At 37.1% G+C, this 15,495-nt stretch overlaps 1 protein-coding gene across 1 annotated transcript in view; it reads right to left on the bottom strand.

The window, feature by feature from the left end:
* LOC114642973 (uncharacterized) overlaps nt 1-15,495 on the bottom strand; it is a 273,815-nt gene extending 258,320 nt beyond the window's left edge. The window contains exons 1-2 of the mRNA XM_051928772.1: nt 15,325-15,495; nt 7,301-7,433 (exon numbers count right to left, since the gene is read on the bottom strand). Coding sequence (XP_051784732.1) covers nt 7,301-7,433; nt 15,325-15,406 — 215 coding nt within the window. The 5' untranslated portion in view covers nt 15,407-15,495. The remainder of the gene's footprint in view (nt 1-7,300; nt 7,434-15,324) is intronic.

Below are 15,495 nucleotides of genomic sequence, written 5' to 3'. Positions count from 1 at the left end.
AGGCGAAGCCCCTAAAATTGCGCCACGGTTTGTGGTTCGTTTATTTGACAGCATGTAGATCGGGGTAATTACATTCACGGCATTCGTAGTCTGATTCGCAATCTGATTGTATGGGTGGTTACCTACCAGGTAACACTTATGGTTAGCCAGCAAGTCAGCTCGAAGTGATCACTCGAGTGAAGGCAGCTTCACAAAAAAACAGATCCTTAACAAACTGTTATTGGTATATTTTCCCTCAATTTTAAAAGGTTTTCTTTTCTTCTTAATAAAAATTTAAAAGCAGTACTTCGCCGGTGTGAAGCGCAGGGATTTGAGCGACTGACGCATACAGACATATTCATGAGTGCAGGTACTTCAGAAAGAAAGCACCGTGTAAACCTAAACTTTAAATTAAGTTCATAGACCTACAAAAGGTTGCCATTGATTTGAGGCAAAATTGCTTTTCTCATGTACAACTATACGTTGCATTCTTAACAGTAAGCTTGCACAGCTTGGTCATATTACAACCTGAGTGCTGAACTGACAACGTCGTATACAAACAGAACTATAACAATTGTAAAAAACAAACAAAAAAAAAAAAGCGAAGAACCCTTAGATTTAATAAAAAGGCTCCTTCCTTGTCGAAGCAAGGATAAAGGAAGACCTTATATGGCGTTCGTTTATAAAACAGCGGAAAAGCTGTGTTAAGGCTGCTTCACAAAAAAACAGATTCTTAACAAATTGCTATTGATAATTTTCCCTCAATTTAAAAAGCTTATCTTCTTAATAAAAATTTAAAAGCAGTACTTCGCGGGGATTTAGATACAGATATATATATATATATATATATATATATATATATATAGATATATATATATATATATATATATATATATATATATATATATATATATATATATATATATATATATATATGTATATATATATATGTATGTATGTCTATATATATATATATATATGTAAGCTTATAAGTACTGCCTTACTTCTCTTTAAGAAAGGAAGATGTAATGAAACTTGATTTAAACGATTCCATGTCTTGGTGGGTTTGTGTAGCTTATTGTCAATATCTTTAAACCTTTTTTTTAAGACTTATTGACTGAAACGGGCTTTCACAAAAAAAGTTAGGGCTTTGCTACAGGATACACCCTCCACAAGTTAAGCAAGTAAAAATAAAAGTGCATATTTCTGTTTTATTTAAACCTTTTAAGTTTGTATGCATAGCCCCATTTAGCTGTTTTAGTTTTTTTTTTCTTTCTTCAGTAATATTAAATCTCCTTAAAGAAAAAGAACATATGCATTTTACTTTTTTTGTATCTCTTTAGTAATATTTTAGTGTAAAAGGATAACCAGTATTTAAACCTTTTATGTTACTTTATAAAGTTATTTTACACAATGTTGAAAAATTAATAAGAAAGCTACATATTTTGGCAGCTGCTGCTTTAATTTTCAATGAAATGAAAAAAGCTCTCCAAGAGAAAACCTCAATGAAGAAGAAACAGTTTGCACTATCTAAAAAGGAGAAACCCTCATTTATAAAGGTTTGCTGCAGATGACTTGACTGAAAATAAATTAATACTTACTATGTGTATAATACATATTTATCTATTTTACTTATGCCTTTATTCCAGCAACTTGCAACATCTGAGGTACAATTTGTTACATTACTTTTGTTTTTTGCAGCACAGGCAGGTGAAGTGACTTCCTCAGGGTGACACAGTGATGTCAGTACCAGGATTTGAACTGACAAGCTCCAGGTTTGCTGAAATATTACTGAAGAAAGAAAAAAAACGAAAACGGGCAAATAGGGCTATGCATACAAATGTCCATCCATCCATTATCCAACCCGCTATATCCTAAATACAGAAGCCAATAAGTAGATATGTATATATACAGTATATGTATATAATGTATGTATGTATATATGTATGTCTATATTTATATATATATATATATATATATATATATATATATATATATATGTAGATATGTAAATTTGTATATGTATATATATATATATATATATATATATATATATATATATATATATATATATATATATATATATATATATATATATATATATATATATATATATATATATGTATATGTGGATGTGTATATGTATATAAAGTAATCCCTCCTCCATCGCGGGGGTTGCGTTCCAGAGCCACCCGCGAAATAAGAAAATCCGCAAAGTAGAAACCATATGTTTATATGGTTATTTTTATATTGTCATGCTTGGGTCACAGATTTGCGCAGAAACACAGGAGGTTGTAGAGAGACAGGAACGTTATTCAAACACTGCAAACAAACATTTGTCTCTTATTCAAAAGTTTAAACTGTGCTCCATGAAAAGACAGAGATGACAGTTCCGTCTCACAATTAAAAGAATGCAAACATATCTTCCTCTTCAAAGGAGTGCGCGTCAGGAGCAAAGCCTGTCAGAAAGAGATAGGAAAGCAAACAAATCAATAGGGCTGTTTGGCTTTTAAGTATGCGAAGCACCGCGGCACAAAGCTGTTGAAGGCGACAGCTCACACCCCCTCCGTCAGGAGCAGAGAAAGAGAGAGAGAGAGAGAGAGAGAGAGACAGAGGTTGTTTTTCAATCAAAAATCAATACGTGCCCTTCGAGCAAAAAATCCGCAATATATATTTAAATATGCTTACATATAAAATCCACGATGGAGTGAAGCCGCGAAAGGCGAAGCGCGATATAGCGAGGGATTACTGTATATGTATATGTAGATATGTGTATATATGTATATATGTTTATGTATATATATATATATATGTTTACATAACCTCTTTAACACGCTACTTCTCCGCTGCGAAGCGCGGGTATTTTGCTAGTCTATACTAATAAAAGGCAAAGCCCTCACTCACTCACTGACTGACTGACTGACTGACTGACTCACTCATCACTAATTCTCCAACTTCCCGTGTAGGTAGAAGGCTGAAATTTGGCAGGCTCATTCCTTACAGCTTACTTACAAAAGTTAGGCAGGTTTCATTTCGAAATTCTACGCGTAATGGTGATAACTGGAACCTCTTTTTTGTCCATGTACTGGAATGGAGTGCAGCTCGATGGCCGTGAGAGGCGGAGTTGCGTGTCGCGTCATCACGTCTCCTACATAATCACGTGAACTGAAAACAAGGAACAGCCCCAAATAGCGTTGAAGAAAACATTCATTACACAATTGAGAAAGCACGGTGTAAACCGTAAGTTTAAATTAAGTTTATAGAAACGCTCCCCCTGCCATTTGCAATACCATATTCGAGAGATACAAGTTTAATGAGAAGACACGAGGTATAAACGAAACTTTGAATCACTTTGTAAGGGAGTTTAAATTGCTGTAGCGAGAAACTTTTAAGTGCCAGGTCTTAGCTAACATTAAATAAAGCCGTGGACATCGCAACATCACACAAGAGAGCGGCTCACGTGAACTGACTGAACTTTGAGGCAAGATTGCTTTTCTCCTGTACAACTATACGTTGCATTCTTAACAGTAAGCTTGCACAGCTTGGTCATAGTCCAACCGGAGTGCTGAACTGACAACGTGGTATACAAACAGAACAATCGTAAAAACAGGATTAAATAAAAAGGCTGCTTCCGTTGGCGAAGCAAAGAAAAAAGGAAGACCTTATATGGCGTTCGTTTATAAAACAGCGGAGAGGCTGTGTGAAGTCAGCTTCACAAAAAAACAGATCCTTAACAAATTGTTATTAGTATATTTTCACTCAATTTAAAAAGGTTTTCTTCTTAATAAAAATTTAAAAGCAGTACTTCGCCGCTGCGAGGCACGGGGATGTATATATGTGTATGTATGTAGATATGTGTATATATATACACACATATATATATATATATATATATATATATATATATATATATATGTACACATATATATACACACATATATATATGGTTGAAATAGTTTACTGTCAAATAAATGCAAACAGTACACGACACGTGTTTCGCCCTCATTCTGGGCTTATCAGGTGTACACACTCCACTGCACTCCCTCTCGGGAATCGAACCTCGGACATATATATATATATATATATATATATATACACATAACATATAATATATATATACATATAAATATATACATATCTACATATATATACACACATATATATACATATGCACACATATAATAGGGCAGCACGGTGGCGCAGTGGTTAGCGCTGCTGCCTAGCAGTTCGGGGACCTGGGTTCGCTTCCCTGGTCCCCCCCTGCGTGGAGTTTGCATGTTCTCCCTGTGTCTGCGTGGGTTTCCTCCGGGGCGCTCCGGTTTCCTCCCACAGTCCAAAGACATGCAGGTTAGGTGGATTGGCGATTGTAACTTAGCCCTAGTGTGTGCTTGGTGTTTGTGTGTGTCCTGCGGTGGGTTGGCACCGTGCCCAGGATTGGTTCCTGCTTTATGCCCTGTGTTGGCTGGGATTGGCTCCAGCAGACCCCCGTGACCCTGTGTTCGGATTCAGCGGGTTGGATAATGGATGGACATATACAGCCACGTTGACTGTTCATAGAGGCATGTTTCTCGCGGATGTGAATCGCTGTATACAGCGTCTAAAACAGTTTCGAAGGGTATCCCATGGGATCCTTAAAACAATCCTTTAAAACCGAGGTTAAAACACAATGAAGGAAGCAGTCGTTAAAAACCAATAAGCCCTGTGCCTCTTTCTCATTAGTGTCTCACCTGCTTCACCGGTGCAGGCCCTGCAACAGTCGAGATGCTCTCTCAGCAGCTGACCTTCTCTGTGCCTGACTCCACTACTGTCAGTCGCCTGATTAAAAATGGCCTTTTGAAGAGGAGCTATGGACCCGCTATACCACAGGAACATATTGCCTTTGAGCCTGCTCTCTCTCTCTCCTCACTCACTCGCACACTGCACAGGGGAGAAATGCCCGAAGCACGAGTCTACCCAGAAACCGTTTCAGCCACACTTCCACGCCCCTCGCTACACTGTGAGTGCAATGATTATTTATTTAAAAATGGGCTTTTGAAGGGGAGCTGTGGACCCGCTATACCACAGGATCACCTGTGACATTGCCTTCACATTGTTTTCCTTTATTTATAATCCTGTTGAGCAGATCAGACACCCAGGCAAACAACACTGAATAATCAATAGCTGCAACTACTTTGCCCACCCCCACTCCTCACCTGAGTCGGTTTCGTCTCTGTTCAGCAGTGTTTGCCAAACTCGGTCCTGGTGAACCCCTGTGGCTGCAGGGTTTTGTTCCAACCAGATTCCTAATCATTAATGCCGGTGAAACTCATCCGGGATAAGTCGGTTTTTCAAACGCAGCCGTGTAGCAGATTAGTCTAGCAAGATGTAATAATCCGAGATGAATGCGCGCCCTCTCGCTGAGTGAAAAGCCAATATATATTGAGTCTACAAAACATGATCAGCAAGTCTTTGATAGGCTGCAACAAAATGATGAAAGAACGGGCGCATTTTTTTCACACAAGCTGAGTGGGTGGGTGTTTGTTAGTTAATTAGTAACTCGAAGGATTTCAAGATATAATATACACAAGAGGTAACACTGCAAAAGCGGCCCAAACCAGAAAAGACAGCTGGCAAAAAGTGGCTGACAAATTAAACGCGTGTGCATTGTACTTACTGAAAGAAGCGTTACGGATTTTGCAAATGTTAATTTTTTCCCTCTGCTTAAAAAACATTGAAAAAGCGGTGCGGATTGGTTTGCAGCGTGTAAAACAGTTTGTTTGTCGCGGATAATTTGCTATCCACACAGGGAGGAACTGCGAAGCAAACCCACAATCTTCCACTGTCTCCTTACTGCAAAGCATCCGTACTACTACAGCGCCACAAGGCAGTTAAAGAATGCACTGGGCCACATGTTCATTTTTTCCCCTGTGCTTAAAAGACATTAAAAAACTGTTTCTCAACTGTGACTCCAGAACAACTCAGTACGCGAAAAGCGGCCAGAATCGCAAACAACAATGAAAACTCTACGTGACTCACAGGTAGTGATGGGCCGCTCGATACTCAGGTTTCGACACTGTGTCGAGCTTTCGAAGCACTGCAGATTTTAATACTTGATTGAATAATGACATCTGTGATTTAAGGATTTCACATTTTCTTTCTCAGATGTGCATACCTATATCATGGCAAAGTACAGGGATAAACCTTTATTTTCTGTCTACTCCGTTTTAATTAAGACAGACCAAAGAAAACATTTAAGGCTATTAAATGTGATCTCAAGAAAAGATCAGGGTTAATTATAATACTAATAACAGGAGCGATTATAATGATACAGTGCAAATGTAAATACTAATTGAAAGAGCCGGGAATGCATGAGGTGAGGCGTCTTATTTTGTTTAACTCTTGCTATCGTATAGTGCATTCTGCCTGTCGGCGTTAGTTATATTTATATTTTTTAGACATCACACACTACAAGCTGCTGACGAACCCTTCTCTTCGTTGTCAGTCTGAAGCTACGAAAAAATAAAAGCAATACGACTTTTAACAGACGTCATTGAAGTGTATCATAAGTTTCTGTAACGTTAATGAAAATGGCCAGGAGGTGACACGAGAGAGGTGAGTGTCAAATGCTTCAAAGCTTCGATACGATTTCTGACACAATTGCTTCAAACGTGTTGATGCTTCGTGAGGCTTCACTCCGCCCATCACTACTCACAGGTTACTGAACGAGAAATCGGCAGACTAGCATGACGGATGGGGCGTAATGGGCGTCCTTCCCCTCTCCTCCGGATTTTTCAAATGTTAATTTTTTCCCTGTGCTTAAAAATCATTAAAAAAGCGGTCTGATTATGCGGCGTATGGTACGCCGCGGGTTGGCTAGTGTGTATATATATATATAAAAATAATTGTGCCAATTTAATTACTGGAATGATGTACGTATTTCTCATGCACATTAATTCCAGGAGTCAAATTGTTGCACCTTGAATATACTAACAATATTAAATTTAAAATGTGGCAATATTAACAATAGTAAATTAAAAAAGTGGCAACTGATACTTTCAGGAAGTATGATTGCTAACACATTTTCTTACAAAAAAAAAAAAAAAAATTTCACAAAAAGTATGAAGTACAGTAAAAAAGGAAATAATGTATCTGTTTATACAAAGATAGCATCAAGCCACTGGCAGAACTTTCTTATACAGGAAGTATTACCATTAAACAAGTTCTTTAAAAAAGGCATATAAACAGACCGATGATTAATCGAAAGTGCAATGCAACAATATGGCATACAGCAATGCTGTTTGAGCCTCACTATTTTCCCACAGCCCCTTTCCCCTATTCTTACCCTTTTTCAAGGCAGTATCTGGAACAAATGGGAGGTGTCACAACAGACAGAGGAACAGCCCAATATACGTCATCTGTAAATACTGGTGAGCAGAACTGGTAACAGCCCAAAAACCAGCTTGAACCCTCAATACCTGGGCGGAGAGAGGGGGGGAGAAAAAATTAGCAAAGAAAACAAACAAAGCATTCAACAACCTATACACATAGCAGCCAGTCATCTGAAAAACCCATTTGATTCATAATCAGAAATGTATACACATACATTACATATATACACACATATATATAGTGGAAAATTCTTGAATGGCCAAGTCAGTCACCTGATCTTAACCCAACTGAGCATGCATTTCACTTGTTGAAGACTAAACTTCAGACAGAAAGGCCCACAAACAAACAGCAACTGAAAGCCGCTGCAGTAAAGGCCTGGCAGAGCATTAAAAAGGAGGAAACCCAACATCTGGTGATGTCCATGAGTTCAAGACTTCAGGCTGTCATTGCCAGCAAAGGGTTTTCAACCAAGTATTAGAAATGAACATTTTATTTCCAGTTATTTAATTTGTCCAATTACTTTTGAGCCCCTGAAATGAAGGGACTATGTTAAAAAAGTGCTTTAGTTGCCTCACATTTTTATGCAATCGTTTTGTTGACCCCACTGAATTAAAGCTGAAAGTTTGCACTTCAACTGCATCTGAGTTGTTTCATTTGAAATTCATTGTGGTAATGTACAGAATCAAAATTAGAAAAAAAAGTTGTCTCTGCCCAAATATTTATGGCCCTAACTGTATATATATATATATATATATATATATATATATATATATATACACACACACACACACACACACACTCCATACATATCACCATTTGGTAAAATGTGAGAGGGGTGATTACAAGACTTTTTTGGGGCAACTAGTAAGAAACATCATTGAAGATCAGACTGTGGTGAAACTGGGGGAAATGCCAAAAGATCGTACTCCTGGTTCTACTGGTCTTTTACTAAATGATCCTATGTAACTGTCAAAATAAAGTCCATTAACAACAGAGGATTTCTGCATTCAGTGACATATAACTTTACCAAATCAAAATAAACAATATTATTGACAGTATCACTATTTGTAAAACTATTTGTTTTATCTCATACTAATTTCAGCATTGTGTTACTCCAAACATGCTATACAGTTTTGCAGGACTTTACAAATCTTTTTTTGCATAGAATTTCCACGATCAGCACTTTAAATTTTTAATTCTTCTTCTTTCAGCTGCTCCCATTAGGTGTCACCGCAGCGGATAATTTTTTTCCATATCGTCCTGTCCTCCGCATCTTGCTCTGTATTACCCATCACCTGTAGCTCTTCTGTCACCACATTCATAAACCTCCTCCTCTTAGGCTTTCCTCTTTTCCAGCAGCTCCACCCTTAGCATCCTTTTGCCAATATATCCAACATTTCTAATCTGCACATTTCCAAACCAATGCAATCTCGCCTCTCTCACTTTTTCTCCAAACCATCTAACCTGAGCTGACCCTCTAATGTACTCATTTCTAATCTGTCCATCCTTGTCATACCCAATGCAAATTTCAATATCTTTAACATTGCCACTTCCAGCTCTGTCACCTGCTTTTTGGTTATTGCCACCGTCTTCAACCCATATCACATAGCTGGTCTCACTACCGCCCTACAGACGTTCTCTTTCACTCTTGATGATACCCATCCATCACAAATCACTCAAGACACTTCTCCACCCTGCCTGCACTCTTCTTCATCTTTCTTCCACACTCCCCGTAACTCTATACTGTTGATCCCAGATATTTAAACTCATCCACCTACGCCACCTATTCCCTGCATCCTCACCACTCCTCTGACCTCCCTCTCATTTACACACATGTATTCCGACTTGTTCCTACTGACCTTCATTCCTCTCCTCTCTAGAGCATACCTTTACCTCTCCAGGGTCTCCTCAACCTGCTCCCTACTATTGTTACAGATCACAATGTCATCAGCAAACTTCATAGTCCATCGTGACTCCAGTCTAATCTCGTCTGTCAACCTGTCCATCACCACTGCAAATAAGAAAGGGATCAGAGCCAATCCCGGATGTATTCCCACCTCCATCTTGAATGCATCCACCACTCGTACCACAGACCTCACCACTGTGACACTTCCCTTGAACATATGCTGTACAATTCTTACATACTTCTCTGCCACTCCCAACTTCCTCATACAATACCACAACTTCTCTCTAGGCACCCTGTCATATGTTTTCTCCAGGTCAACAAAGATGCAATGCAACTCCTTGTGGCCTTCTCTACACTTCTCCATCAACATCCTCAAATCAAACATCGCATCTGTGGTGCTCTTTCCTGGCATGAAACACTTTATTAATATTTAATGATTAGGTTGTATTGTCATGAGCAAAGCAACCAGTCTTTTGTTTTTAAACATGTACCCCATCATAGCACATTGTAGGAGAATGTCTTCTACCTCACTCATATGCTCCTGGATCTACAGTTGTACCGAGAACAGATTTTTCATCTTTTCACTGACCCCCTAAAACTATCATTTTGCTCCTAATCCAGTTTGGATTCACTCCTTAATCTAAGATCACTGACTTAGTGCTGTTTTTTGATAGAACTTGTAAGTATTTCATCACAGCAAGCAAAAGCTGGTTTTATTCATCATTAATGACAAAAACTACCATATTTCAGATTTTTATTTTAGTATTACAATCATTTTAAAGAAGTGCTCTTTTCAGTGTCAGTTTTGCACATTTATCTACCACAGCTAATATGCAGTTTCACGTGTGGTCTGTTTTGGTTGCCGACTTCATGTATAGTGTTAAAAAAATAAATAAATAAGGGAGCATAATTAAAAAAAAATGCATTGATATTCAGGTCACCCATATTAAATTTCTTCTGCAAATCTAAGCTGAAAAAAGAGAGAAATTCAGTTTTTTCCAACATGTTTTCCATTGATTGAACGCTCAAGCCTGTAGCACTAAAATGGTGTTGCACACTGCAAAGTTTTTCCTCACCCAATCATTTTTTGCTTTTCACTCTACATGCCCAGATCCAGTCTATATCTCATCACCACAAAATTGAATCTTTATCTTAAATCAGCTCTCATCTTCCTATTACTCTGTGGCATTTCACACATCTACCCGATTGTTCTCATCTAACTTCTTTCAGCTGTATTTCATGTTCCACTTTCGGCAAATAATACTTACTCTAACTGAGCATACTTCTCTTTACACTGTTTTCATAAATGTTATCCTTCAGTGCTAGAGAGACTTCTTTAAAAAGTCAGAATGCATATCTGGTCTGCATATAACATGTCATGTAAGTAGCAGGACATCCCTACCTTCTCCAAAACAACTATATTGATGCTATTGAAAAGGTGTATACCACATCAGCATTCTACAAACCCTCACTCACTTTATACAAAAGGTCGTACTCGTCACCTGCAGGCTACTCTTCACATCAGTACAACGTTTATGCATATACTTTTGATAACCCAAGGATTGGATTGGGTTTCTCCCAACACCTTTACCCTACATGCCACACTACTATGCACTACTCCTCCACACTCTCTGCCCCTTTGCCCCCAACCATCACCCTGCTCTTTGCCACATTTACCTTGATGCATATTACTTTCAAACTAGATTTCCATTTCAGTATCTTCTTCAACTCCTTTGTACTTTTTGTCATAAATACAGTATATAATTGGTCTACAAAAGCTTCAATGACAGTCTTTATCCAATCACTATCAGACACCGGTCACAGAACAGATCTCTGATGCAGCTCTACCTATACCTCAAAACTTTCACTATACCCATCTGCTGCCCTGACCACCAATCATGCTTTTGCATACATTAACATTAACACTAAAAATTCAGAAAGATCTCTTTCTCAATGTTCCCTAACCACCCTTCATGCTATAGTGTCAACTACCTTCTCAAGATTTATAAATGCATAATGCAGCTCCTTTCCTTTGTGCACGATTGTTTCCTTGCTTAGATCACATCCATCCATCCTTCCCTACCCAGGCGTGAAACTAAATGGCATTTCACTAATTTTCAGGTGATCCGTGATTATTTTCCTTAGCATTCTCTAAACCTACTGTCATTACCTGTTCTAAATGGTTGATCACTTATAATGACCCACACTCAAAAAGACCATCTTTGACTTTATATATTAGAATAAGCACACTTCTTTCCCAGTCTTCAGAAGTCCTATTTTCCCACACAATCACTCACAAATCAGGAAACTACTAATAAACACCAGGAGAAGCTAGAAGATGGGAATGCTTGTTTGCATATACAAGTGTTTATTAGGTATAAGTAAGCTCTTAGTACCATAGGTTGAATAAAAGGAAACAAATCTGCACAGTGTGCCTGTCTAGTCAAAGGGACATTTACAAACACAACCACACTCACTTTTCCAGGCCAATTTAGTGTCTGGCTCTCGAGACTTTAAATAAAATGTATACATGTTAAACGTTAACTTTGTTTAGTACTACATTCCACAGCAAACTTTCTGAAAAAAGTGCCATCAGATCTTGAGTGTGGGGTTCTGTAAATAAAAATATCGGACATTTCTAGTAATGAACTTTGTAGCATTACATTAAAGTAAACATTTAAAAGGACATTTCATAGTCACAACATATAATGCATTCAAATGAATAAGAGGAGGACTTCTTTCTGGAGAATCTTATTTTCTCTTCCTGGATTCAGTTAAAGCAGATGAGAAAATTTCACACAATTCTTCTTTCTGGTCTCCTAACCTGACTTTTGCTCTCTTCTATTGAAATCTTAATACATAAATACTGTAAATACAAACTTCTATGTTTTTCCCTCAGTGTTCCAAAGTTCAACTTGAAATAAATTTCACATTCACTCTAGCTCATTCCTTAGGTAAGCATGAAATTAAACAAATTAAAAATATACACCACAAGACAAAGGTCTACTACTTGTCCAAGTTTTAAAATCATTGGAATATGAAACATTTCCATTGATGGATTCATTATTACAGTTATTTACACCCTTTTTCATTGCTTCTGCCCATAAAAAAAGGTAGGAACCATACACTGGATATAAAGTTACAGTGCATGTTTTGTTAACTTGCACAGTCAGAACTGGTTGTTAAAAACAAAGACTAGACTGTAAGGCAGATTTTCTTAGCTCACTTGTACTGTAACTGCAATACCTTTTGTAATTTAAGATGCATTCATACAGCTCTGCTGGAAAGTGTCTCCTTATTCACAAAACAATATAATCAGCACTAAAAAACTTAGATATATTTTCAATTGTAACAATCATGTTCTTTATTTTGTTACCTTTTTATAGTTATTTTATTAATGAATATGACTTGTATGTTTATCCAAAAAAAAAATGAATGCCTGAGACAATTGTTATGCTTGAAGACAAATGAATAACTGATGTAAGTTGCCTGATGACATACATATATTTTCAAATCTAACCTAATCAAGCACAGGAGGTATCTGCCTATCCTGGGCACATGGTGAGAAAAAAAAACATAAGACCTAACACCAATTCATAGTTGATGACATAGAAAATTTTACTTTTAATTTATTTATTTATGCTCTGAGAATTTTAAAGGTCTGGAAGACAGAAGTGTCAAAATAAGTTAGTTCTTCTCACTAATCATGGTATTAAGGAATGGTAATGCAATGCATACTGACTAGCACAAGCAAGAATTGAAAAAAAGAATTTCACAGTATTCTGTACAAGTGACCAAATTGATTTTATATATCTATAACTTTACTGCCTACACACAGGATAGTCAACATTAAATATCCTTCATAGTTGCTTCCTATTTAGTGGAAGTTAATGCTAGTATTTTTAAACTGCACAAAGAGCAAAATGTCATTTTTGTGTTCCAAAGGGTTTTCTCTGGGTACTTCGGTTTCATCTCTTGTTACAATGACAAGCATATTAGGCTGACTGGAGACTTTAAATTGCCCTCTAGGAGTAATTTCACATTAAGGAGTTTATGTTCTGCCAAACACTAGCATCCTATCAAGGACTGCTTTCATGCATTGCACCTTATTCTGCAGAGATCATTTTTTCCTTTCCTATGAACAATCAATGAAATAAGAAGGACCTCAATTAAAATGTGGCTAAACCCACAGTTAACCAGAATACTGTACAGCAATCGTAAAAAGAATTAGGAAGTTGCATAACTCTGGTTATTTTGTCCTAGTGTTGGCTTCCAGTAAAGGTTACATTCAAATTCGACAACATTCCTTTTGAGCATATAGTATAAAACCAAGAATGACTAAGATGTTATTAATATTAGCAATATATCCAGCTTCAGGGTGTCACATTAGGATAATATCCACAGATTTCTGTACCATGTTTCAGTAGTAGAATGTGGTAGAAGTATAATTAAGTATGACTTATTTTATTTGCACACATTAGGTCCCTTAATACCAACTGAGCAGGATTTCAAAGTGATGCCGTATTTATTACTAATTGTTATATGCACCTGTACATTGCCACCATGTACCCTTCAACAGATGCAGGATTCCAGCAAGATAATGCATTATGCCACAAAGGCATGCATCATCTCAGCTGCTTCCACATACATTACAGTGACTGAGTATTCTGCACAGTCTTCATACCTCAATTCAGTAGAGCACCTTTGGGGTAAGATGGAACTGGAGGATTATAAATGAATGTGTGGCCAAAAAAAAAACAACAGGATCTGAAAGGTGCTTATTGAGTTGACATGGAGAAAAGTCTCCAATGAATATTTCCAGCATCTTATTGAATCCATGTCTCAAACAATATTCTGGAGAAAATGAGTGCCCTACCTGGTTCTAAATAGATTTACTGAATAAAAAGGCCACAGAATGTACATTTGTTTTAAATATCATCAAAAAATAATACTTTAAAATTTTCAGTTAAAATAATGTAAACTAAATGCTGAACTTCCAAGTAACTCAATATTCTTACAAATAAAATGTGATACATGCCACTGATATTCACAAAACCTCTCTTATTCATTGTTGTATACACTGAAGGCCTGTTTTGAATTTTTAACACTTTCCACTGAAATGGCGCTGCATGTCACACATCTCTGTCTTTTTAAGGAAACTGCTCATTGAGACTGAAAGCCATGACAACAATCTGGCCTGTGTGAGATGCAAATGTTAAGTGACCATTTTAATTCTGAAGGACTACTTCCTCTCTCCACAAGTGCATTCAGGAAACTCGAGTTAATCCCATGTTGCATGTTTATAATTTCCAAAAGTTTTCAGAACTCTCTAAAAAAATCCTCAAAGACTCATCACTAAACTAGTCAATATACGATTAATATTACAGAAGAAATCTTGACAGATTATTGCTGGAGTGTGGTGCACATTACTTAGCAGTCAACAGGTCAAAATATACAAACAAAACTCTGTGATGTCTGTTATTTTCACATTTTATACCTTCTCTGGATAAGTGGGTTTTGAAAATGGATAAATAGATAGATGTATGCATTTGGAGAGTTATAAAAGTAAACAAATTCTAGCATTGTTACATTTTGAATTAAACTTCACAAGTAGGAAATTCACAGAAAAACAACATAATAGACACCGAATTTATACTCAAAATAAAAAAAACACATAAAAAGTATCACTGCAAGACAATCGTGCAACTAAATGCGAGATACAACAGGTGCAGATTCTAATCTCTAAATAGAATTGAGTGCCAAAACTCAGACTGAAACGGAGTAGGACGATCAAAATCAAAGCTCTGTGTCGTACTTATTAAAAATTCATATCCTGTACTTTTGAATTTTCATGGTTTTGTTGCGGTGAACACGCTTTACGTTCAGTGCTTTCCCACATCGTCCATCTCACTAACAACTGAGAAATTAATCGTGTTCCATACACCACAGACTTATGAGAACCATAGAAAAACAATTAATATTACTAAGTCGTGTTTGGAGAGCATGTTACATGTGTCCTAAATACCCTAGTTAAACATACATCAAATTACAACGACATAAGTAAAACTTACCGCTTCGTTCGTACATTGTAACCACCCACAGAGTTAAAATTAAATAACAGCTGAGCGACATTCTTCTTAGTCCTCTAGACATGAACTACAGACTTGATTGCCCGTACTTCTCAGCAGAGTTTGTTTCACCTGTAAGTAGGCTGTCGTCATGAATTGGTGGGTGGACCGAAA

The sequence above is a fragment of the Erpetoichthys calabaricus genome, chromosome 6 (assembly GCF_900747795.2).
Source record: "Erpetoichthys calabaricus chromosome 6, fErpCal1.3, whole genome shotgun sequence".
Classification (NCBI taxonomy): Eukaryota; Metazoa; Chordata; class Cladistia; order Polypteriformes; family Polypteridae; genus Erpetoichthys; species Erpetoichthys calabaricus.
Note: the sequence above shows the minus strand (reverse complement) of the source record. Positions and strands in the feature narration are given on the sequence as shown.